This window comes from Bos javanicus, chromosome 7 (assembly GCF_032452875.1).
Source record: "Bos javanicus breed banteng chromosome 7, ARS-OSU_banteng_1.0, whole genome shotgun sequence".
NCBI classification, from domain to species: Eukaryota; Metazoa; Chordata; class Mammalia; order Artiodactyla; family Bovidae; genus Bos; species Bos javanicus.
In genome coordinates, this window is record NC_083874.1 from 2,534,354 (window position 1) to 2,561,141 (window position 26,788).

Consider the following 26,788-nt stretch of genomic DNA (forward strand, 5'->3'; position numbering starts at 1 on the left):
CCCCATGGGTTGAAGCACCATGGATGCGCTTTACATGAGAAGAGTTGCTACAACACATTTTTTTGTTGAAGACAGCACTTGAGCTTTGGGAGTTTATGCGTGTTTAGCGGGTTATGTTCTGGGAGTTAATTCATTCTCAGTTGGGTAAGTCGCCTTCAGTTCACAACACAAAATAACAGAACCTAGGCTGTGGTTTGTGCTGTTTAATTTGTATTTTTGGCTAGTCATGAACACTTCTATATCCAGTGTTTATCTTATAGGGATTACTCCCCGCTGCGACCTGTGCCCGTCCTCAAAGGGGCTTCTGACCAGACATTGGGTTGCCAGTGGGAATGCACAGGCCGGGAGCAAGTTGCTGTGGTAGGATAGATCAATCCTAGGATTCTTACGATCTTAATGAAATCGGTGAAAATGGAAATAGGGTTTGAAAATGATGTTTACCCACCAAAGGCAAAAGCAGCCTATTCAATCTTTCTACCCGGAAGCGGGGAAATCTAGATTGGAGTCGGGCTGACTGAACTTCCCCAGAAACGGAGTTACCAGTGAACAGCTACAGTTCAGGGTGGGTGAAGCCAGTGAAAAACAAAACAGTCAGAAGCAGAAGTCACACCCAAGGACTCTATTTAGATCTGCTTTACATGTCACATTAGGAATTTTGCACACAAAAAGTCGCCTGGAATAGGTTTTATATATAAGCAGGGGAATTTGGCTGTTTAAAGGTCGTGTTGAAATCCAGCCTCCTGAAAGGCGCTAGTGAGGAATTTGTCACGATGTCAGTGATATGGAGTGTATACGTGAGAGAGGGGATCTGAGAGTGCAACACTAAGAGTCTGCATATGCTTGGGCAAGCACGCAGCATCTATGTTCTATGAGGAAGAAAATAGTAAAAGAATCAATTAATAATTTCTTCCAGATCAACACTATGACACATTTTGCATTCCAATAACTAGATGTTTTGCTTTGCATCTGGAAAACCAAATCACTGCAGCTGACAAATCAATGTTTTAGTGAAGAAAAGTCACAAATAATCGGAAATTATTGCAGACTTTGGGAAACTTGTCCCCCAAATATAGACCTAAAAGAACTTCAGATGTGGGCTAACCCTGACTCCATTCAAAACAAATGTCTTTGTCTAGGTCAGATGCATAGGTTCTGCAGAGAGGAAGATATGAGATCCAAGGCATGGAATTTATTGGTCCATCAAAATAACGTTTATTGGCCTATCTCCTTCAGCCGTCAGCAAGCAGAAGCAGAGGAGAAGACACCTGCAGGCCAACCTATGAGCTGGAGGATGGATGGATCTGGCTGTGCATGCGTGCTCAGTCGCTACAGTCATGTCTGACTGTTTGCCACCTCATGGACTGTAGCCTGCCAGGCTCCTCTGTCCATGGGATTCTCCAGGCAAGATTACCGGAGTGGGTTGCCACACCCTCCTCCAGGGGATATTCCTGACTCAGGGATTGAACTCACATCTCTGGCATTGCAGGCGGATTCTCTACTGCTGAGCCACCAGGGAAGCCCAGATCCAGCTGTATCCAACCTTAACCAGACATGGGAAAGAAGAGGGAGTTACTCTGACATTTCCCTCTGCTGGTACATCTTTATCATCTCTTTGGCCTGAGAATGTGGTCATTTCCCTGGTTACAAAGACTCCTTCCTAGATAGTCTGGGAGACTGTGATAGTTCTAACATACTTGAGCATAGCACCATGCTCCAATTAAAAACCAGGAAGAAATCATAGGGAAAACAGTAATGCATAATCTTGATGACACTTTGCAAGTGAGTTGTGCAGACCTATCTTGGCCACCAGGAATGAGGGTGATCAGAGGGCTTGTGTTACTAGCAAGAGATTGACAGCTGAAGCAGGATTCCCCTGGAGCCTGGAGGGTGGATTCAAGTGAGTGAACATTTTTTATGAAGCAAATACTAGGAAGTGTGCCCATACTGTTCATTACTCCTAGGACATCCTTCCTTTTCCTTTCCCTTTTATCAACACACAGCTCTTTTTATTCCTCAATGAAAAATTTCCTGACTTTTCTAGACATGAGGCAGTAGCCTCTTCTGAACACTGGAAGTTCCATGCTCCACTGGGGATCATGTAGTGGAGGGGTAATTGCTCTTCCTTCTGCTGAGTGACCATTAACACCCCACCCTCTCATTTGACTGTGAGATTGGCACAACACAGATGATCATTTTTGCATCTGTGTTTCTCACTCACTATGCTGAGCACTCTGATAGGCACAGAACAGGGACCCCCTGCAGCTGTTTGGAGGGAAACTGGGCACTTGGACCTTTCCTGGTCTGTCTCACTTGATGCCCTTATAGGAATCCAATAAGCACCCAAGGGTCACATCAGCACGTCTCTGCTTTTAAAGACTAACAAGTCAATTCTTTGAGCAATGCAGGATATTCCTGGCCCTGTAGTTAGTTGGAGTCCTAGTTTGCATGGTTATTTGTTTCTCTAGGAAGGAAATAAAAAACGTTTCCAGTAAAATAGAGCAGAGCTCTGGAACAAATATCTTCATTGATAATGTTTCTAGCTTCATACCATTTCTCAATCTCTCAAACACATAGTAAAATATGCACGTTTTTTTCTATTATTGTTATTGGCATAATCATAATGCAGATTGTACACACACAGGACACTAGTAATCCTAATCTCTGCTTGGAAGCCCATGTCCAGGATGATGGCAAGGTGAGCACAGTGGGTGGTGGGCTCTGGGTCTCAGAGGTCAGAACATGGGAGGGGGCTGATCTCTCTCTGGGGATCATGCCCACAATGGTCAGTGGGTAGAGGGTCCAAGGGTGTCCTGCATGGGTTTCTGGGTGCAGCTGGGTTTCTGTTGAGATCATCAGGGTGAGGTGAAGACTTGAGATGAAGAGATAGGGGTCAGAGGCTGGGATGGAGGGGGGCTGGACTGTCATGAAGATTAGGTAGGGTTTGCATCTCAGTGTTACTGCTGCTTTCTCTGTGATCCCTAGGCAACATTCCCCTTCCACTCCATTGGTCTCATATGACCTGTGATAGCTTGGTTAAGATTCATCCCTGGGGCATGCACTTCTGAGTGTGCCCATTGATCTGATTCTAAGCTCCATGGAACCTGGAGAACCCTTGGCACAGTGGCATGCAATAGTCACACAAATAAAATTAAAATGTCTCTCCATCCCTGACTTGTACTGACACCCTGTGCATCTTTCCCTACAGCCACTAACTTTCAGCCTGGTACAAAGCTCCAAGATTTTTATGCCAAGTTCAGGGGCTTGTCCCAAAGATCCACAAGCAGACTAGACTTTCCTTCAATGGCATTCTTTCAGACCTTCTTCCTTTCTTCCCAACTGTGAAATAATAAGAAAATATGCATATTGGTTTTTGCTCCACATTCCTGACCCCTGTAAATAGAGGTGCTAGGAGAATTTTTTGCTCCAACATTTAGTCTTTGACCTCAGTTCCTGACCCAGCACTCCTAAATCCCTTGGCATTTCCTGGGTGATAGGAGTATCTTTTGTTCTAATGAGGTGACTCTGGGTGGACTCCTGGATTAGGGCTGGTTACCAGAAAGACAAAATCATTAGAAGCTTGGAATTTTCAGTCCCACCCTCCTTCTCCAGAGAGGGGAGAGGGGTTGAAAATGGAGTTAATGATCTATCATGCTTACATGACAAAGCCTCCATTAAAGTCTCAATAGTAGGGGGTTGGGGAGCTTCTGGATTGAGGAACACATCCACTTGCCCGGAGGGTGGTGCACCTCAACTCTGTGGGGACAGAAGCTCCTGGGCTTAGGATCCTTCAGACATTGCTCCATGTACCTCTTCATCAGTATCCTCTATCACATCCTTTATTATACAATAAAAAGGTAAATATAAGTGTTTCCTAAGTCCTGTAAGCTGTTCTAGCAAATGTTTGAATGGGACCCTCTGATTAGCAGGTAACTCAGACGGAAATTGTGGGTCACATGGGGCCTTGCTATTTGTGATGGCATCTAGAGTAGGAGCAGTCTTGTGAGACTGTGCCCCTCGCTCGTGTGGTCTGCACCAACTCCAGTTAGTGTCAGAACTGAATTTTAGGACACCCCTCTGGTGTCACAGACAGTCACCTGGTGTGGGGAAAACCCTCACATATCTGGTGTCTGAAATGTTGAGTGTGGTATTCATGGAGAATAAAGAGAAACACACAGGGAGTGCTTTGCCCCACTCACCAGCCATTCTTATGTTCATTTTCTGGAGCTCTGAATCAGTCCTGTGCATCACGGTGCCTAGGGAATGGCTCAGCATTTCGTGAGCGCTGTGTTTGGATGGTTTGCTGGGTCACTGTGCACTTTTCCTCTCACTTCATCCTCATGGCTACGTGGTAGGCTTGATGAGCAGAAGTTAGTGAAACCCGGTCTGACTGGGGACATACAAACATTGTCTGCAATATTGTAGACTAAATGTATGTCCCCAAAAATCTTATGTTGAAATCCTAATCCTCAGTGTGACGGTGTTTTTTGAGAAGTGATTACATCATGGGGTGGAACCCTCATGAATGGGATTAGTATCCTTATTAAAGAGCACATCACCAAGCTTTCTAACCCTTTCCAGGAGAACACAGCCAATAGATGGCCATGAAGGGAACTGGTCTGTCTCTAGAACCTAATCTGCCAGCATGTTGACACTAGACTCCATAAGTGTGAGAAGTAAGTATCTATTATTTATAAGCTGCAGTTTGTGGCATTTTTGTTATAGCAGCCCAGGTGGACTATGACAATACATATATATATGTATTTCTCATTTTCTATATATGAAGATTGTATCTCTATTTGCATATATAAATATTTTATAGTATTTTCAATATGTATTTCATATGTAACTTATCTATGTATAAATTATACATATATATAATATGTAAGTTATCTCTACAAATTATATACATATATATAATCTCTCTACATACAGATATATAAATTCTATGTATACATATATAACCTCTATATATAGATTTTCCCTCTCTCTCTCTCTCTCTCTCTATATATATATATATATATACGTACATATATTTATGTATAAATTCTTTCTATCAGTTCAGTTCAGTCTCTCAGTCATGTCTTTTTGTGACCCCATGGACTGCAGCACCCTAGGCTTCCCTGTCCATCACCAACTCCCAGAGCTTGCTCAAACTCATGTCCATCTGGTCAGTGATACCATCCAACTGTCGTCCCCTTCTCCTCCAGCCTCCAATCTTTCCCAGCATCAAGGTTTTTTCCAATGAGTCAGTTCTTCACATCAGGTGGCCATAATATTAGAGCTTCAGCTTCAGCATCAGTCCTTCCAATGAATATTCAAAACTGATTTCCTTTAGGATGGACTGGTTTGATCTCCTTGGAGTCCAAGGGACTCTCAAGAGTCTTCTCCAACACCACAGTTCAAAAGCATCAATTCTTTGGCACTCAGCTTTCTTTATTCTCTCTATGCATATGTCTAAATATAAATTCCCTGTATATATATTTAAAAATTCCCTCACTATATAAATTATATATATATATATAATTTCTCTATATATAATATATAAAATAGAATATAAAAGAATATAAAAATTCTATCTATATATACAAATTCTCTATATATTCTATATATACATTATCTCTATATATACATATATAAATTATGTATGTATAAATTCTGTCCATGTACCTATACATGTGTTTGTATGTATTATATATATATCTAGTGGGAATTTCAAGAGAAATCTGCCTTGTTCATGATTAAGCTGAACAGGCTGATGCTCGAGTATCCAAACACACAAGGGGCTTTCTGCTGATGTCCTGAGTTGCATCTGCCCTCTCTTTTGCAGGCAGATGAGAGTAGCTTACTCCCTAGAAGGCAGGACACTTAAGGCCAGTTGCCTACAAGTCCTTGAAGATGGTGAGGGCCTTGAGAGAGCAGCAACCTAAGGGATTCCTGTCTCCGTGGGTATCAGATGGGAGGAACTGTTTCCCAAGCAGACACAGGGATCTCTTTCCCAAGTAGACACTGGCTTCTTCGTGACCCAGAAGGAAGCAAATTTCTCTTCATACAAATCCACAGTACATTTCCATTACTGTATGGGCAGAAGGAATCTAAGGCTCCCCAAATGACCTAGTAAGTAGGTTTAATTGTTTTATCTCAGATTTAGTGAAAACACCACCTGAGGACACTCAGTGTCTGAGACCAAATCAAACCTGAATCTCTCCTGATTAGGATGAAACCAGAATGGGGGAAATACCACCACCTGGAGAATGCATATGGGACACTGGGCCGTTTGCAGCACTCATTCTAACTGCATAACAGCCTTGCATGTGACCGTCAGGGTCACACCTGTACAGATAAGGGGCCCAAGAAAGCCAGGCTTCATGACAGTCCAGCTCAGAGACAAAACAATTGACCTCAAGTTTACCTACTTTGACTCTGAGCATCCACCCACCACTGGCCAAGCTGCTCCACGTAATCTCAAAATGGGTCCTGGGACTTATGCAAATACATAAGTGGTATGAGATGAAGCTCCCAATCCCATAAGTGAGATCTTTTCAGGCAGCACTTTCCTCATACAAATATATATATATATATATATATATATATATATATAAATTCTTTTTCTGTCCCATGCATTCTGAGTGAGAACAATATATCCCTCTCATGGGGGCAAAAATCAGATACACAGTGGTTTGTGGCCCTCCAAAGGCCCAGCACATAAACAGATACACAGTGTATCTGTGCTGTGATATGGCATATTTCACAGCGATGGGAGCAGTTAGAAAACATAATGCCTAAAAAGTCTTAGAAGGACAAAATGATATAAAGGCTGAGAAGAAGTGAAGTGAAAGTTGCTCAGTCGTCTCTGACTCTTTGCAAGCCCATGGACTATACAGTTCATGAAATTCTCCAGGCCAGAATACTGGAGTGGGTTGGCCTTTCCCTTCTCCAGGGGATCTTCCCAACCCAGGGATCGAACCCAGGTCTCACACATTGGGGTGGATTCTTTACCAGCTGAGCCACGAGGGAAGCCTAAAGGCTGAGAAGCACCGCCTTATACTATCACTTCTTTTCCCCTGTGAATCTCAGCTGGAATGCAGTGTTTCTCAGAGTGGATCCCAGGGACCAAGGAGCATGTGTAAGGCAATTTAGAACCTGGGTCCCACCACAGACCTACAAGATCAGCTCCATGGAAGGAGCAGGAATTTTCATTTTTAATAAGTTCTTGTATCAGTCAGCTTGGGCTGCAAAGCAAGATCAAAGATTGAGTGGTTTAAACAGTGCATTTATTCTCTCACAGTCCTGGAGGCTAGAAGTCGAGATCAAGGTGTGGGAAGGCAGGTTTCTCCTAAGGCCTCTTTCCTTGCTTATAGCTGGCCATCTTCTCCACGCCTCAGACAGTTGGCCCTCTGCCAGTATCTGTGTCCTAATCTCCTCTGACTATCAGAATGGGAGTCACATTGGATTAGGGCTCATTTCATCTTCATCACCTCTTCAAGTCTCCATATCGAAACACAGTCATATTCTGAGCTCCTAGGGATTGGGGCTTCAACATATGGATTGGGGGGAACACAGTCAACCAGAAGCAATTCTCAGGATGTTTCTCACGCACTGAAACTTTAAGACCTGCTCTGATGGGTAAGGAGAAAGATACTGCCATCACCCACCAGGGTGAGCATATGGGGTCCCTTGGTCACTCACCAATGTCTATTGACACCCCCTCCCAAATGTGGAATACAGAGGAATGAATGAATTATAAAAATGAAACCTGGACTTGGAACACCCTCATAAACATATGAGGTGTTGACATCTTATGACATCAGAGAATGAGGGCAATCCCAGTAAAATAAGGTGTGTCTCAGAGCCAGGGCTGGAGGTCCCTTTGTCCAGAATGCCCCATCAGGGAGGGCACATCCTGGTAGACCTGATGGCTGCCATATTTATGGTGGGGACTGCTACTCATTGTTAATCAGTTTTCTCTATCCAAGCATGGCCCCCATGGTATTTACTAAGGGTATAGTGTTCCTAGGGTTTCCCTGGTAGCTCAGCTGGTAAAGAATCCACCTTCAATGCAGGAGACTCCAGTTCAATTCCTGGGTCTGAAAGATCCCTTGGAGAAGCGATAGGCCACTCCAGTATCTTGGGCTTCCCTGGTGGTTCAGATGGTAAAGAATCCACCTGAAATGTGGGAAACCTGGGTTTGATCACTGGGTTGGGAAGATCCCCTGGAGCAGGGCATGGCAACCCACTCCAGTATTCTTTCCTGGAGAATTCCCATGGACAGAAGAGCAGGGCAGGCTACAGTCCATGGGGTCACAAAGAATCAGACATGACTGAGTGACTAAGCACAGCACAGCACATAGGGTTCCTAAGGTTTGATTTGGGGGCACTGTGTATACAAAGTCAAAGCCAGGGAAAAGCATTTCAGATGGAAGGAATAGAAGAAACAGATATGCAGGACCATAGTAGCTATATGTGTCAGCATTGCCTTGGTCTCCTAATCTGTAAAATGGGGGTGTTAGGTACATATACCCTCCTCAAAAGATAACCAAGAGGATTGGTATCAACACCCCCATTTTGTGGGTTGAATGGTGACTCCCCAAAATGACATCCATGAGTCTGGGAAGATGACTTTATTTGAAAGAAGAATCTTTGCAGATATGATTAGATGAGGATCTTGAAACGAGATAGCCTTGGATTAGGGTGGACCCTGGATCCAATGACAAATGTCCTTATAAGAAAAAAGAGAAGACACATGGAGACAGCCATGTGATGACAGAAGCAGAGTTACAGGTGACTCAGCCACAAGCCTGAGAATACCAGGGCTATCAGAGTCAGGAAGGATCAAGAGCCAGGAAGAATCCTCCCCTGCAACTTTGAGGGAGCATGATCTCTCTCCCTGACATGCTCTGTCCCAATCTCCTTTCTGTCCTGTTGAACCACATGTTGCTTCCGGAACATAAGCCAGTAAAACCAACTGCAGAATGAGTTGAGACTGAGTGTTCTGGACCTCCCAAAGGGTCTCTCCTTGCCCACTTCCCTTAAGCAGAATTTCCCAGACACAGATGGCAGCTCATTAGTGGCTTCTCAAATCCATATAGTGGATAATGATCAACATTTTTCTAAATGGAATAGAAAACAAGATGTTTCAAACACAGAACGAGATGAACTTTTCATGCGTGGACTGGACCATAGTAGCTTTCTCCATTTGGGCCAGCTCTGCAGGCCTGCCTAGTCCTGGGCTCAGAGAAGATCCCCATCCCCACCACACTGTGTCCGCAGTGCCCCTGGGAACCACCTGCATACACTTCAGAATCAAGCCCATCAAGCCCAACCCAAAACGTGGGTCATGGAGAAGAACCTTGAAATGCGTCTTGTGGCAAAAGACGCATTTTGCCATTTCACATTTCATTGTGCCACCTTTATTTTATTGAAGTAAAATATACATAACATTTTTCTATTTTAACCATTTTTAAGTATACAATTCTACAGCATTAAGTACATTCACACTGTTGTACAACGATCACTCCATCTATCCCCAGAATGTTTTTATCTTCCCAAACTGAAACTCTACACCCTTTTAAAAATGATTCCTCCTTCCCTGAGCCCTTGGGATCTTTCTGTGTTTATGGCTTTGACTACTCTAGGGGCCTTATTCATACACGTGGAATCATACAGTATCTGTCCTTTTGTGACTGGCTTATTTGACTCAATACATTATTCTCAAGATTCACCTGGTTTGTAGAATGTACCAAAATTTCCTTCCTTTTCAAGAATGAATAACATTCCACTGTGTGAGAAACCCTGGGCCACCTCCTTATCCAAATCAAGTCTACTAAGTAATGGCTGGGTGCTGTGGGAGACCACTGCTCAGGTCAGCAAGGGAACAGGCGCATCCATTGAATGAACTTCAATGGATGCAAGGTTCAGGTGCCTCAAGGCCCCAGCATATGTGAAGGACAAACCAAGTGCCAAGCAGGGAATGACTTGGGGACTCTCAATGCCTATCAGCCTATAGGCTATTAGGGAGGGGAGACCGACAGAAGAAGTATATGTGTAGTGGACACTCCCACAGCAGAGAGGACAAGAACCTGGAGCCGGGGATCCCTGGGCAACTGTGAGGAGGAGTTTGTGGTGTGGTGTGGTGGAGAAAGTGCTGGGAGGGGGGCCCAGAAAGGCCTTTGAAGGTTCTCTCGAAGCAACAAGACACTGTGGAAGGGCTAGTGGGGAGCAGCCCTATGGAGAAAGGAATAGGAGAGAGGGGCAAGTGACTATTCTAGGGGTCCAGGGAGAAGGAGTGCAGGTCCCAACTGTGTCTATAGGAGGGCAGAATCATGATATAATTCATGCAGTAAAACTTTTATGTTAGTTTTAATTTTTTTTCCTAAAAGAGCACAGAAAATTTGCAAAGAGGAGTATAACATTATAAGAACTATATATTGGTCTCTGACCCTCAGTTTGTAACATAGAGCTCCTAGACCCCTGAGACTTTCCTGTGATGAAAAGGGTAAAGGTGTTAATGAGGTGACTTTTGGAAAGCACCAAAGGATTGAGTCTGGTTGTCAGACTCAATGGCAACCATGCTGATTAGAGGGTTGGAACTTTTAGCTGCACCCCTTGACTTTAGGGGCTTCCCTGGTGGCTCACCAGGTAAAGAATCTGCCTGCAATGCGGGAGACCTGGGATCAATCCCTGGGTTGGAAAGATCCCCTGGAGAAGGGAAAGGCTACCCACTCCAGTATTCTGGCCTGGAGATTTCCATGGACTGTATAGTCCATGGGGTCACAAAGTGCTGGACACACTGAAGGACTTTCACTTCACTTGACTTTCAGTCAGGGGAGAGGGGCTAAAGATAGAATCAATCACCAATGGTCAGTGATTTAATCAATCCTGCCTATGTAATGAAGCCTTCATAAAAGCCCAAAAGACAGGGTTCAGAGAGTTTCTAGGATGGTGATGTCAATGAAAAAATAATCAACCTTATTCAAGCCAATCTAAGGATTATAACCTGGGAGCCAGTCTCTCAGGAAGTCCGTCAAAGCACAGTTTTTGAGATAAAAGTTTATATGTTAAATGATATAAAGACAGTTTACACAATCCAGATCTGCAGATACAAAGCAAGAAGTGGGTTGTTGTGATCCCTTAAGAAGGAATGCTATCTCCTAGAGAGGTAGAGTTAATGCAGGTGCACCATACACACTGAGTGAGACGGAGGAGGCCCAAAGGGGCAGAAAACAAATTTTACATCTAAATTTTTCTTGTCTTGCATAAAATAGGCATTTTATTTCATCAGTGAACACACATCCACATGCCATGCCAGAGGAGGGTACACTGCAAATTCTACAGGGACAGAAATTCCTGCACTCAGGCCACTTCCAAAGTTCAGAACAGCCGAGTGTTTCCTAGAGCCAGGCTTATTCGCAGACCTAAGGGATTCCCTGGGAAATGACCAGTGTTTGGACAGGCACGCAAAGTTGACATAGTGCAGACAGCTCAGGTTGAAGAAGGCAGAAAGCTGAGGCCTGAAAGCTACCCTCCCTGTCAATGAGAACACAACTGAACAGAACAGTAATCGTTTTCTGAGACCCTCAGGGTCATGCTGTGAAGCTCTGGGTTTTCTGTCCAGTGCTCTCCCTTTTGAGCGAGTTGAGCTTCTCGGAACATCTCCAGGAAATAAAGGGTTATCGAGTTCTAACCTTCCCATGTATCTTGGTCTTGAGAGGGGAGTGGAGTGTGACTGCTCCTTCTGGGGTGATGAAAATGTTTTGGAATTAGAGGTGGTGGTTGCACAACATTGTGAATGTGCTAAATGCCACTGAATTGTTCCCTTTTAAATGGCTAACTTTATGTTATGTGAATTAGACCTAATATACACACACAAATGGTATAGCAATCCCATGCTCCAGAGCTCAGCTTGCAGACAATACAGGATAGCCAACTGATCATGAATCTTCATGTCCAGGAGCTCTTTGTTTTTTTTTAAAGGCCCCCTTTTTCCATGGGCTGGTGAATTCCCCTGTGTTCCTAGATGTCTTAGCTAATTCCCAGCACTGGCAAACAAGCACATACAAACTTCTCAGGCTCTGTCAGAATCAGCCAACACTTATCCCAAGTGAGGAGAAGATTTGGGAAGAGCTCAGACAGTTGTGTAAGCAGGGGCTGGAAGTCAGCAGTACAGAGGAAGGTTGCCTGGACAGTAGTGTCTGCATCCTAGCAGAAACAGTTGTGGTCCTTCTGCACAAAAGATCATCCTGTTAGTTCATGCATTTTCTGTCTTTACTTTTCTCTCCCCTTGCTTTGCCTCCCATACAGGGCACACAGACTCCACAGGCAGTACTAGGCCAGAACTCCAGGAGACTGGATTGGTCTCACCTCTTAAGTCATTTGTCTTAGACTTCCTTCAGGCCACAGCCACTTTGAAGGACCAGTAGCTTTGCCGACTTAGGGTTCTTAGTTGTATAATTTAGATGGCAATGGAGAAAAGAAGGCAAGTGAGTGAAAAGGGATGGAAAGGTTTTCCTTAGATTTTAATATTTTATGCTGTTTGATGATGAGTTGTGAATAAATATGACAGGTAGGGAGGGTGAGCTAAGTATAGTCAACAGCAGGAAACTTAGCAAAGCCTGTGTGTTCAGGTTCTTGTCAGAGTCCCCTTGTTCTCAGAGATAAGTGAGAGAGTCAATTCCTAGGCAGATTGATAAGAAGTCCAGGGGTCCCCAAGGAGAGCGGGGTCTGGAATTCTTAAGGAGGAAAAAAGGACAAACTTTTTTGTCCCTCTACATTCCTTAGGTTTATATAACAATAATGTATCCTGCTTGAGGACAGTCTCTGGAAAAAACCTGGCTAATCCTGTTATTTTAAGGTGTAAATTATGGGAGTAGGTCTAGTGAGGTCTTTACAACCTTCAGATATTCTTTTGATTCACTGTAATAACTAATTAGACAGTATGTAATTCCATGGCTAACACTAGCAAGAGGGTACTCTTTCTGCCTATGTCAGACGCTTTCTCTATCTCCTTTATACTTTAATAAAACTTTATTACACAAAGCTCTGAGCGATCAAGCCTCGTCTCTGGCCCCAGATTGAATTCTTCTCCTCCGGAGGCCAAGAATCCCAGCGTCTTTTCATGTGTCAACAACAACCTTTCATAAGGAGTCTCCTTTCTTCTGGGTATTTGGAGGATACGTTTCAAGTAGGGCCTATGGGAGAAGGGGGAAGTAGGGGAAGATCAGAGTAACCTTCCTGTTTCTGCCATTTTCTCAAACCCCTTCAGCTTAAAATATTCAATATGTCAAGCTGCTATGATCAGCTGTAGCATATCCTGAACCCCATCACAAGCTAACATAAAAGTTCTATGTTCTAGATGGAATCATTAAAAAAAAAAAAAAAAACTTCTGCAGTAAAGATCTGTGTGAAGCAGTAGGCGGGTAGAGCACAGACTGAGTCTGGTACTAAGCCAATTTCTTTCCTGGGGATGACTTCAGCCCAGGGGTACCAGGCCTGCTGCAAACCAGAGGGCCCTAAGCCATCTTGGGCTGCATCCCCAGGGAAACCTGTTCTTTATCCCGAGTCCCAACTATACGTGCCTCCAATCCCATGCAGCATTCTTGTCGAGTCTGAATGAACTCCGGGAGTTGGTGATGGACAGGGAGGCCTGGCGTGCTGCGATTCATGGGGTCGCAAAGAGTCGGACACGACTAAGCGACTGAACTGAACTGAACTGAAGGCACAAAATGAGCTCCAATGGCCAAGGCCCAAAGTGCTTGCTAAGGCCGATGATGATACACAATTTTCCTACTTAAGGGCCAGGGGCATTGCCAGCTGGTGCACCAATCTTTCAGCTGCACAGAGGCTAGGAAACGTAAGGACAGAGGAAAAAGGAAGTGATATTTCACAGCTCTCCTGGCCATGTGAGTGGCTTTGAGAAGAGCCTTTGGTGTCAGAGGGCCCGTTGGCGTTGCAGCAGCACGGCCTGGATACTGGAAGGGATACTGTGCTGCCCGATGACCATGTGTCTTTAGCAGCTTGTTGAGCTCCTCGCCTCTGCGGAAGGCCAACAGCAGGTGGCGTGCGCCGCCCCTCCTTACTTTGACAACCAGACTTCTCTAGGAGTGCCGGTGGCCAATAGGTTTCATACTCTGAGACTATGCCCTTGCATGCTGCAACCGCCAATAGGATAAAAGCGCTCTGCAACCTCGTACCCCACTGGCTCCTCCACTACAAGCTCTATGGCTTGGCCAATCAGACGAGCCCTAAAAGTCACCTCATTTGCATACGGCCTAGGGGATAAGTCGCGGAGAGTCAGTTTGTGTACGCCCTTCCTTACCTATCTGCCTCCTCAGGGCCCAAAGGGCAACCCAGTTGTTTCTGCGGGCTGGAAGGTGGGGTGGGCGTTTTGCTCGGCTACACTCCTTAGATCCCTATTCGGTCTCCGGTTTCTTCCGATGCTGTTGGCCCCAAGGGGACAGATGACCGTGCCCGAGCGGCCTAAGAGGGGCCTTCCAGGAGCCTCAGAAACTCCGAGCCCAAGACCGACTAGTCTTGCCATAGAATGTCGCGCCAGACCCCAGGAAGGGGGCGGGACTCCGCAGAAACGCCGGCAGCCATGAGCTCAGCGTAGCCCTGGGTGGAGGTGCGGGGGAAGAAGCCCTTGCAGACCTGCTCGGTCTCTGGAGACAGAGGATTGGTGTTCAGCAACCTAACCGTGAGGATAAAATCCTTAAAATTAACAAGGAGTCTGAGGCAAAACCAACCAGGAGAGAGTCCTTGTGCGGAGGAAGAGACTTCTCAGCACTGCTTTGTGTATATAACCAATTTGTTAGGTGTTCTTTTGACTTCTCAGACCTGCCTATTCTTTTTCACAAAACTTGAGCAACTTCTCTTGGCTGCCTTTTCCGTAGACTCCTTTCTTCCTTACTTGATACCATCGCCTGCCACAATTTAATTCTGACTGATTGATTATTCGATCATTCGTTGTATTGATGACAATGTTTAATGCACATTTCATTTCCAAAATAAATAGTTTTATAAATATTTGAAAGACTTATCAAGTGGAAGTGACTCACTAGCACATACTTCTTCAGGAATGAAGGTTTAATAACCTCAAGAGTCCAAAAGGTTATTTTTAAAAACAAAAAGGCTTGGAGGCCTGGGGCGCTCCAGCTGCCAACCGTGAGCTAGCCGTCGGCCCGCGGCAGGCCGGGTCACCGCTGTGTCAGCCTGTTACGATGCCGTCTCCTACCAACCTGGGTACTGGAATTCCCAGTAGCAGAGTGAAATACTCAAGACTCTCTAATATAGTTGATGGCTACGTTGACCTTCAGGGAGAAACTTAACTACTAAAGTCAGCAGATTGCGGGAATCTTCCTTCTTTCCTGATGTAACGAGATCCAATTTATTAAAGGTATCCTTTGTGGCAAACATTTAAGAAAAGCCCTCCCAAGATCCCATATAAGCCCATTGTGCTTGCTACAGTGCTGTTTTTGATTGGAGCCTTTCTCCTTGTCATAGGCTCCCTCATGCTGGCAGGCCATATCACAAAGGGCGGGGGGGAGGTGGCAGCGGCGCAGACCAGCCGTTTCTGTTTTGATCTTTGGCATCCTGGTGTTCTTGCCAAGATTTTACCACCTGTGCATCGCTTACTATGCATCCAAAGGCTACTGGGGATACTCCTACAATGACATTCCAGACTTTGATGACTAGCACCCACCCCAGCCCTGAAGAAAAGAGTCACAAATGGAACTAAGCCCAGCTTTAAGACATTGAGCAGAAACTATGACTAAGGGCTAAGGCGTTCTGCAATTTGCAGATGTTTAACAAAACAGTGGTCAGATTTTACGGGTCCATCCTAAAGATGTTAACTAAGCTCACAAGTAACTGTCATCAGCGCATTATCTATTTTTCATTTCCTGGCCCTGGCAAAAAAGCTCCTGACAAGTTTTTCCACATGAATGTACATCATAGCAGTATTAATTGTATGGGAAAGTGGGAGGTTATTCTGTAGTGGAAAGTGTTCTGCCACCACCCTTTTTAGAGTTGAGCATTCTTTTAAATGGTCCTCGTGGTCAATGTGTTCTTGTGGCAAAGGGAAGAATACACTATGTCAGATTTCTTATTACTAATTTATTTTGAAGTGTCTTATCCCCATACTTTGTGTTCTAGTGGAAGACGCTGGCAAAATCAAATATCAGTGTGGTGCATCTATAATATTTCCTACTTGCTTTCTTTTTAACAACAACTAGGAATTTTTTAAATCTCAGAGCAAATTTTCAAAATACTGTTGGCCAGCTCTGACCTGGCTCACTGATAGGTTGGCCAGCATATAATTTGGATCATTCTGTCCTGTGTGGATCAAGATGTTCTGTATATCATGCCCTTACAGACTAGACTTTTGGCTGTTTCCGAAGGAAAAAATACAGGCGAATGGTTATTATTTAGAGTTTATAATCCTGTTGTTAACACCTTGTATTATGATGTTTTTAGGGGAAGCACACTGACTGAAACCGCCCACCCTAGCCAGGCTTTCTAGTAACCATTCACAAATTGTTTTACCACAGGAGGTGTTGGTAAGGAATAGGGAACTAATAAGCCACCATTGACCGGAAGAGTTTGGGAAAGGTCAAAAGGAGACACCGCGTGTCCATCCACTCCCAGAATCCCTCTCACCAGCATCCATCTTGGCTGAGCGATGCGTGCACCACCAGGAAGGACTCCGAGTCAGAATGATTGGCCAAAGACAACCCGGAAACTACCCCATCACCATAAAACCCGAGACTGCAAGCCACGTGGCAGAGCAGTTCTCCCAGGTTCCCTTACCCTGCTGCCCTCTGTCCGGGTGCCTTCTTCCAATTAAGTCTTCTGGTTTGTCAGCACATGTCTCCTCAGGCAATTCTTTTCCAAGTGTTAGACAAAAGCCAGCTCTTGGGGCCCTGGAGGGCCACTCCCCGCCGCCCCCCCCCGCCCCCCACCCCTTCCTACAACAATGTCATTCTGATGAAGGTTTTAAGAATTGGCCTGGATCTCTTGAGGACTGGACTGCCTTAGCTTGATCCGCCTCTTAGCTTGCAAAAAGTGACTTGTATTCAGAAGAAATTAAAATGTCAAAATCTATTAAAAAAAGACTTAAGGCTCTTTATCTTCAAATTGATCAAGATTCTGTTAGGAAATGCAACACCTCAAGTTTGTACCACCTGACTTGGCAAAAAGTAGGGGTGCCTCAACTGTCAGCCACCTTGTGCCCTTCATCTCCTCCCAGGCACCAGCCTTCCCAGAGAAAACATTAGGTGTGCCCTGAGGCCATCTTTGAACCCCAGGTGAGAACTGTTGACACCACTCCTCCCACCCCTGAGGGTGAATGAAACTCAGACATCCAGAGCACAGGGCTAAGGCCATCTTTGAACCCCAGGTAAAAACAGTTAACTCCACTCCTCCCACCCCTGAGGGTGAATGAAGCACAGACACCCAGGGCACAGGGCTTTGAAGCTGCCATCGCTGGGGCTCAACAGAGAAACAGGTAAAAAGAAATGAAAACACTCCAAGGTGAGAGGGCACAGCCTCCCCAAAGAGTCAAAATGAGAATATGGGGGAAGGTCGCCTGCAATCTGAGTGAGGCAGACGGCCAGACACACCCACTGAGTCTGTAAGATCAAACCGGAGTGCTTGCACATTAAAGTATTCTTTGTTCACTTATTGCAAGGGCCCCCAACTTTTTCCAGCATGCATACCACCTTTATGCTCCAAAACGTCTAAGGCTCCTTTCACACACCTAGACACCCAGATTTGATAGGAAGCTAGTTAAAGAACTAGCTTGCCACCACAGAAACCCAAAAGTGACTTGAAATACTCTGGAACCCGACTTCCTTTCCTAACATGAAGTCCGGAGTTGAGTGGCCTCGGGATGACCAAAGACTCTCCCCTTCTCATTTTCCATCCCATTCCTGTGTGTCACCTTGGTTCTTTACCTTTTGTTCGTTGCTATTCCCCATTCCATAGGAAACTACCCTAACGGATTCCATTTACCAGCTTGAAGTATTCTTGCAAGTGTTCTCTGTGCACACGTTAAATGCTGTTTTCTTCTTCACTTTGTTTGCAGCATGATGCCACAGCCACATGCCATAAGCTCCACTATGTGTGTCCAGCAGCTCTGTATTTCTCTATCTCAAGGGCTTCAGCATACTTTATAGCCTCCAAACCCCATTTGATTTTCCACCTCCCCCACTGAGGGGCACTGGCGCTCGTCCTGCCTACCCCAAGACAATGATGCAGAGGATACCTAAGTGTGCATCCCCTTGTGGGCCTAGAGAAGACTAAAGAATACCTGGGAGTGGGTCGCTGGGTCCAGGGTCACTATGCCCCAAACCTGACGACAGCTGGCAGCAGTGCTGAAGAACTCAGCAGCAGTACAAGTAACAAAACATGGGAGCTTTCCCATCTCCATCAACCCAATAGCGTGTCATTACGCTTGTGGGCATGTGATTTCTCTGCTACAAAAACTAAGGAGTTTGAGCATCTCCTCCTGGGTTGCTGAGCTCTCTGGCTCCTCTTATGCACTTGCTTGTCCACATCTCTGCTGTTTTATCTCCAGGCACTTTTGGCTCTTCAGGAATTTGCAGGAGCTCCTTGCATTTTTGGTAAAAACCATGTTGGTCTGGACGCTGCAAACATCTACTCCTCCTGTCCGTATTGACTCTGGCCATGGGACACTTGGTTGAACGGAGGAGGCATATTGATAAGACCAGCCAGCTCACCTGAGAAAACCATTTCCGGCACCAGATGGTCCCCAGGTGGCAGAAAAGCAATGGCAGCATTCTCATCAAACCACTGTGGGCAGTTCCTGTGTTCCTTGACCCACTCCCCGCCCGGTAGGACAGAGTGAGCGGGACATCCTACCAACAATGGCAAGAATGGGCATCAGTCCATAGTTCTGCACAGAGCTCTGCCCCTGTGCAGGACTGAAGTAGCCATGACGCCTGCCCCACCCTCTCTAACAGGTCATACCCTGGAAAAAAGCTGCATCTGCATCAAAAGACTGTCAGCAGCCTAGCTTCCCTTGAGTTCTCTTGGACATGGAAATCAGGCTGGGACACCCCTGTGCCCATGTCACGTGGCAGAACCAGTTCTGCACTGCCGCGCATGCTGGCACCCCCACGTCCACCTTTCTGGTACCTCAGTAACACAGACCTGGGTCACCTCCAACCTCCTGATGCTGCAAATGATTCAGTATCCATCCTGTGCATGTTCCCTCATAGAACCATGCTGGCATCTCTTTGGCACGCCAACCCAAGGCTGGAATTGCCAAGTCACATGGAAGCAAACACAGTGTAGTCAACCTGGAAGTTACTTCTGAGCCCTGACAGATACACCTGTGGGCCTGGGCCACATTGGTGGTCTGATCTTTTGATGTATAGCAGGAGTTTTAGGTCCTGTAACTCCATTTCCTGTGGATACACCAGCCAGGCTGAGTGTCAGCATGTAGATGCAATGGACCCAATGAAGGCTACGGACACCGAGTCAGGTAGCCTACCCACCTCCCACAAGCCGTGCTTCATCCGGCTGGTCACACACAGATGCTGGAAGTGACACTGTCCTGACTCCACAAGACAATGCAACTGGCACTTTCCCTGATGTGTCTTTCCCCTTGGCTTGATGTTAACCTGTCTTCTCTTCCAGTATAAACCTTCACCATGAGCATGAGGGCCTTCAGTGAGCTCTAGGAGCTTTTCTAGCAAATTACCCAGCCTGAAGAGGCACTAGTTCCCTCTAAGTTCTTGGCTGGCCTGATTCTCTTTGGTTTAGTCATTCAGTTTAACCTTCTCAGGCTGCCCTCCCAAAGAGCAGCGGCACCTCTTGGGGAATTCCCGACTCAAGCTTGAGGTCATCCTAACAGCTGGGGCAGTACCCCACTGGCCTTTCCACATGCAAGTCTCTCTGTATCACAGTGCAAGTATCCTCTCTTATTTTGTCGTCATCAATCTGATGAAATAATTCAACTAGGAGTGTGAAAAAACTACCCTCAGCACTTCCCTCTGCTCCCCCTGGACAAAGGATCCTGACACCAAAAACAGGCCACAGGTCCTAACTATCCAAGACTTTCCTATTAAGCTCTAAGAATTAAAAGGAAAGGGATCTAGGTATTGAATGAATAAACGAATTTCTCTGAAATGTGCTCCCTACCGTTTGGCAGACAAAACTCTTCTTGTCCACCTAGCATGGGTTTCCCTTCACTCATGCCTCTGCACTGACCTCAGACATGCAGAGCTTGACATGGTCCTGAACCAGTCAAATGAACCTGGGTTGAGGAAAAGCCATACATTCACTGGGACCCTACTCAACTATGTCCTCAAGAGAAGGAGCATGCAAAGATCCTCCACTGCCAGAGGTTTCTAGAAACACCATTTCAGCAGGGACTTGAAGATGAGGGGACCAGCCATGGAGACGTCCGGAAAAGGAACATTATTCCACAGAGAACACAGGACCCACAGCAGAGGCCACTGTGACCAGTGAGCACAGAGCAGAGGGTGAGGGCTGACTTCAGTGAGGAAATGGCAGGGGTTGGCTGTCTGGTCCAGCAACCAACACAGAGCTTTAGACATTCAGAGGAACTGCTAAGAAAGGAGTCAAATCTCACCAGAATCAACGGCCATCTATGCTGCAGGGTTATTTGGCCAAGGTCCTATAGCTTGCCAAGAGGATGAACGTGTTTCCTATTCAAAACCAGGCAGCTTTTCCCACCCTCTGTTTGTCATTCTTATGTAGACATTATGTGAGAGAAAAGGAGAGGTGGCCAACGGGCTGAGAATTCTATCTACACACGGTTACAAAGAAACTGGATCCATGCTGGTATCGGGACCTCCTATCTCTCCCCAGCACTGGGAACCCAGGGGCTACCACTTTTCTGGACTGCACACCAGCCCTGTATAGCACATCAGTCTTGAAGTAGTCAACTTCAAGGAAAACAGGCAGATCCCTGCAGAGGAGAAAAACAGGCAGCTGGATCTCTAGTCATGGGAAACTGGGGCAGCACCCCAATTTCACTCAGCAGAAGCAGGAGCTGGAGGGCTCATCGGAGAAAAGTCCAACCCACAGAAGCCCCCAGCATGGCACTGTGCAGACACAGCGCTTCCTCGGAGACTGGCCAGGGTAAGGGGAGGATACAGATGAGGAGGGACGTCAACCAAACTGGCTACAGCGAGCCCTCTTCAGTAGGCTCTGAGTGCCGGCTACCAGCCAGGCAGGCAACCGACCCCCAAGCTCACAGAAGCACAAAGGCCCAAGCAGTGCCAAAGGCTAGCGACTCCCAGATCTGAGAGGTTCATCCAGAAATGGGCTACTCATCACAAACCTGCACTTGCGTGAACAACTCATAGCCTCAACCACCACCCTAAATGCCTGTCTGTGTCAATTCTCACACCCCTTGATCTTGTCACTTCATGCTACAAGCACTTCATGCTTTGTCACTTGGAGGAATCTACACAATGACACTGAATAAGGAGTTTTGCTAAATTCATCCAGCAGAGGAAATATGAAGGGAAGTCAGAGGTACAGGGAAAATGACACACCAAGGTGAGGTCTGGGGGTGGCCTGTCCCTGACGTTGCTCCTGCTGCCCCAGGAAAAGTTCCTGGGTCAGTGAGGGGCAGACAGGGCAGATAGAGGGTGATGCTAAGACAGTCTCCTGGGAAACCACCGGCATCCAAGGGGTGGAAGATGGAGAAGAGAAATGAGAACAGGTTGAGGAGATATACCAAGAGGCAGAGAAAAGATATAGCCTGAAAGACGTGCCAGCAAGGGGCTGCACTGTCCCTGAACACCCCAAGGCTCTCGTGTTTCTGTGCACAGACCCGGAGCCGTAGTAGGTGTAGGTCTGTGCAACATACGATGTTCAAGGACCTCAAGCAGAGGTGCCAAGTCTGACCGGCCCACCATCCCCACCCAGGCACACTGAGCATTCCTTTCCCTTGACAGTCGCCTCAAATTTCACCTTAACTGCTGGGTGTGGGCCTGCGCGTGCATGACTGGTGGAGCAGCCCCATCATGGAGCAGGTCTGCACAGCCCAAGCCTCCTGAAGACGACAACCACGGCTCACGGAGACCTCAGAAAATCTGATGAAACTTGGGGCAACGAAAAGAACTTTATGGAGTCAGGATACACTTGGGTTAACTTACCCCCAATACAGATCTCTACAGTGAAAGGTTTACAGCCTGAAAACATGAACACCCAGTGGAAAAGGGAACACAAACACTGTTCTGCAGAGTACTGTCGTCAGCAAGCCCAGGTGGGCACCTAGAGTTCGCAGTCCACATATTCACCTAGGAGAAGACACGCAGGGCTGGGGGTGTCTTGAAGGACGACAAGGGGTCCAGAAGGAGGCAGATGGAGGAGCTGTTTCAGGCCTGGGATGGTTAACAGCTTCCTCTGCCTGCTGCCTGGGCAGGCAGCACTTCACTGCACAGGGAGAGAGGGAATGAGTGAGCGAATTTCTATCCTGCAAGCCAGATGACTGCAGAATCCAGCCCCACCAGACCCTCGTGTCTCTTCACCCACAATCAGCACCCACTTGGAGCTGAGTAACCACTACTGCCAGAGGTAAAACGGCACCTCTCAGCTCAGAGGAGGGAAGGGCAGATGTTGCCAGTTCCAGGATCAGACTCAAGGGTTGCAAAGAGCCCAGAATCCCCAGGTTTAGGCAAGGCTTCAGAGCAGAGAGTAAGGAGGACATTCAGGATGAGGGCATGGCAACCATCACCGTCCCCAAGATCCCTGCCTCTTCTGACCTCGTGGCCAGCTCCTACCTGTCGAGCCCAAGGACAGGGTAGGGGCCCAGTATTTCAATACTGCAATGCAAGCACCCCCTCTCTGCAAATGTGAGGGGAAGCCAGTCTCCTGGATTACTCATTCCTGAAATTCAGCCCCAAATGGAAGCCAGGCAGTGCTGGTATGAAGGGTTCTCTCTGGATAAGCTACCCTCTTGCTAATTCTTGACTCTGCATCCTGCTGCCCTCCCTTGACCAGCAGGGCTGAGTGCCTACCTGGAGCAGCATACTGAGACCCAGGTTGCGGTGCCTCCTCTCCAGCTCCGACACAGCCTGCAGCAGAGACCTGAACCTCTCTGCTGGGTCCTCGTCCTCGTCCTCCAGGGACCCTTCTTCTTTCTCCGCTTCCTGTAGAAATCGCCCCTCCTCCTCGGCAAAGAAGGCCCGAAGCTTCTTGTAGTCAGTCAGAGCCTTCTTCCTCCGGTCCATTACATGTCCCTACAGGATGGGTGGGCAGCAGAAATACCTGTGTCCTCAGGCTACCCTGAGACCCCACCCATCCACCACTGACCGCCTCAAGGGAGGAGAGTTCCCTAACCGTCAGACTGTACAGCGCTCAGCTGTGGTCCAAGGCCCTGCCAGACAGGGTCAGGGTACACGTCCATGTTTCCTTGCTCATGTGGACTCAAACCCCACCCCACTTGCCTTCCACACAGCAGCAGCAGACTCAGCCTGGCCATGCAGATCCCGAGCATCATTCAGATCTTTCTTCATGATCTCCACAGACCCCTTGTTCTCCTGGAGAAAGACGCTGGTTAAGGGGTGTGTGGCCACTTCTGAAAGTCTGGGGCCCACCTAACCCGTCCAGAGGGACATCACATCACTAGAATCCCATCAGGCAGTCCCGAAGCCCCAGTTCATGATCTTAGCCCATCAGACACCTCAAAACTCTGCAGGCTGCAGAGGGGGTCTTAGTGACCCACTATGCTATTGTCTGAGAGAAACATTTGTGCTAAGAATCCAACAGGGTAACTACACAAGACTATTCACTGAGGACTCTAGTGTTACTGTCTCCAGCAGAGGGACGGAGGGTGGCCCCTTTAGGGTGACCATGGGCACACACAGGGCCTGCCCAGTTCCGTGCACTGACTGGGTGGGTGGGGTCCTTCACCAGGAAGTCCAACTCCAGTCCCCTGGCCACAAGCTGTAACTCCAAGGAAGCTCCTGGATGCAACATCCTACTGCTTAAGAAGACTGCAGGACCCAGTCCCTGGCGCACGAACCCTCAAACAGGCTACTCTCTCCCCTCAGGTGGGCAGGGATCACACTGACTCTTTCCACTCCAGGGGCCTGGCTGTCTTTATTCTCTCAGAAATAACGTTGCGCTCCCCCGCCCCCCGCCTCCCCCCACAAACATACACACCAGCGGGTCCCTGGGATTACCAGACCTCAGCTGTGACCAGACTCCAATGGCAGGTTCTGACCCAGAGCCAAGTGCCACATGTAAACAGTTGAGAGCACAGTGGGGAAGGTTCCAGAACAGAGTGGATGAAGGGACTCAAGAGGGCTCAGAGCAGGTGAGAAGACCGAATGGGAGGGGTGCACAGGACCAGAGAGGGGCCAATGCCCTCAGGCCACACCCCGACTCCAGTACTCTTGCCTGGGAAATCCCATGGACAAAGGAGCCTGGCAGGCAACAGTTCCTGGGGTCGTAAAGAGTGGACACGACTGAGCGACTACCACACCCACTGAGGGATGCCCGTGGGGGTGGGGCTACCACAGTATGACGTCATTCCAGGGGGCAGGGCAGTGACACAAAGGGGGCTGGGCGTGGGGGGGGGGCGGGCTTCGGCAGGACTCTTTGCCAAGGGGGGCGGGGCAGGACAGTTCAACCCTGGGAAAGTCTCGCGGGTATGGCGGGGCAGGGAGGTGGAGGGAGAAGAGGAGAAAGTGCCCCGTCCAGGCGTGGGAAAGGGGGACAGGATACCTTCCAGACAGGGGAGTGCGGAGAGCGCAACCTCTGGGGTTAGGGAACGGGGGAAACAAGGTCCCGTCCTGGGATGGGAGAACGGGTACTAGGCCCCAGAGGAAGGAAAGGGGACAGGGCACTAACTGGGGTATGGGGAGGGCAGCTAGGACACCGTCTGGAAGATGGAGATTGGGGGCCAGAGCGCCATCCAGAGAATACGGAGGGGGAACAGGGCGCAGTCTGGTGATGAGAAGAGGGACAGGGCACCCTCCGGGAAACGGCACCTTGCCGCGCAGCGCCTTCCTCCAGCGGGGCTCCCACTCGGGTGGCTCGGGCCCCGCGGCCATGCGGCAAGCTGCGCACAGCGGGCCCCCGTCGGCGCGGCACAGCAGCTGCAGCGCCGCTTCAGAGGCCGGGCCGTCGCGCGTGGGCGCCGCAGCTGCTTCCTCGAGCGCCAGCAGGCGGCGGCTGAGCGGCGGGCGGCCGGGCTCCACGGCGCGCTGCCAGCAGTCGTCGGCGCACTCGGGACACGGGAAGGGCCCGTCTTCCTCCGCCCAGAAACGCACCACGCACGCCCGGCAAAAGCGATGGCCGCAGTCGGCGCGCACCGGGTCGCGGGGCGCGCTCTGGCACAGGGCGCAGGCGGCCTCGCCGGGGCCCGCGGGAAGCGCCAGGGCGGCAGCGGCGGGGCCCCAGAGGGCGCAGACAGGGATGCGAACAGGGGCGCACTGGTGGCTGGGAGAACCGGGGACCCGGACGCACTAAAAGCGCTACTGGAGAGCCAGGAACAGGAATGCGTTGATAGAGATGGAGCGCAGGGACACAAGACAAGAAATGGCGACTGGAATGGCTGGGCGCCCGGCGCAGGGTCCTGGCAGGGGTGTTCTCCACGCAAGGTCCCGGCAGCGGTGTACTCCACCCTCCCGGGTCCTGGCAGAGGCCGCGCCACTCTGCCTAGGTCCTGGCAGCGGTGTACACTCACTCCGCCTCAGCTAGCAGAGATGCGCTTCGCTCCGACCCATGTCCTCGCACGCTGAAATCTTACAGGGATTGTCACTTCTCCCGTGAATGACTCGTGTGCGAAAAGGAAGCAGTTTCATTTGAAAACTCCGTTATAAAACGTTTTTTTGTAAGCTGCTAGGACCTAATCTGCAAGCGCCTCCTTGCAGCGCTGTGCTAACGCGGGGTGGGGACTGGGCTGGAAAACCGCAGCGTGAGACCTCTTGCGTGCAACCCCTCGCGTCAAATCGTTCTGTACGCACCGAGCTGCGTGGGCTTTTCCCGTGTGCGCAGGTTAGACGTGGACTCTCAGAGGAACACGTCCTGTGAGGGCCATCCTGAAAGGAGAATCCAGGAACAGCCCGCGAAGGAATGATCTTCCAGGGACACGCAACATACTCACAAAGGCCAAGTTTGTTTCAAAGAGTAGAAGTACAGAGCTCCCAGCATAGTCACTGAGAGGGTTTGGGTTCCCCCAAATCGCGGGAATCGCAACAGTTTATATCTTTACTAATGTTGACCCACCTATTTGTTTTTGGTTGGTTTAGGATCCCAGTGTACATAATCCCTGGTCTAAAAATCATCATGTCAGTTTGTCAATTTTTATGACCCTTTTTTCCTGATCTCCCAGTTCTTGAATTTTCTTATGGTATTGAGTCTCCATCCTCTCATCTTTTCTCGTGCCCTCTCCCCTCCCCTTTTCTGGTGACCTCAGGCCATTGTCTAAGGACCGTGTTCTAAAGTTAATGGGCCACCTGGTGTTTTTCTCCTTGATCAGTTGCTGATTGTTCTGTCACAGGTTCTGGTGTTTTATGGCCTTCAGGTCAAGGGAACTTAGAGGCACTCCCTTTAAATGTCAACAAACTGGAACAGCAAACACTTAGGTGAAAAATAAGAGGAGGTTGGAATTCGATTTTAAAAGAAGAAATCGAGTCCTTTTTTTTTTTCTTTTGACCCTAGGCTACACTGACTGCCTCATATTTTTCTACCTCAGCCCCACCTTAGCAGCTTGAAACCCAGGCCTTCGGTCCACTCTTTGTCCCTGAGCCACAGGAACGGAGAATTCAGCGTTGAGAAAACTCAT

At 48.1% G+C, this 26,788-nt stretch overlaps 1 protein-coding gene across 1 annotated transcript in view; it reads right to left on the reverse strand.

The window, feature by feature from the left end:
• RNF187 (ring finger protein 187) overlaps positions 1-26,788 on the reverse strand; it is an 88,734-nt gene extending 61,946 nt beyond the window's left edge. Inside the window, exons 1-4 of the mRNA XM_061424566.1 lie at positions 26,705-26,788; positions 24,990-25,466; positions 23,442-23,534; positions 23,013-23,234 (exon numbers count right to left, since the gene is read on the reverse strand). Coding sequence (XP_061280550.1) covers positions 23,013-23,234; positions 23,442-23,534; positions 24,990-25,466; positions 26,705-26,788 — 876 coding nt within the window. The remainder of the gene's footprint in view (positions 1-23,012; positions 23,235-23,441; positions 23,535-24,989; positions 25,467-26,704) is intronic.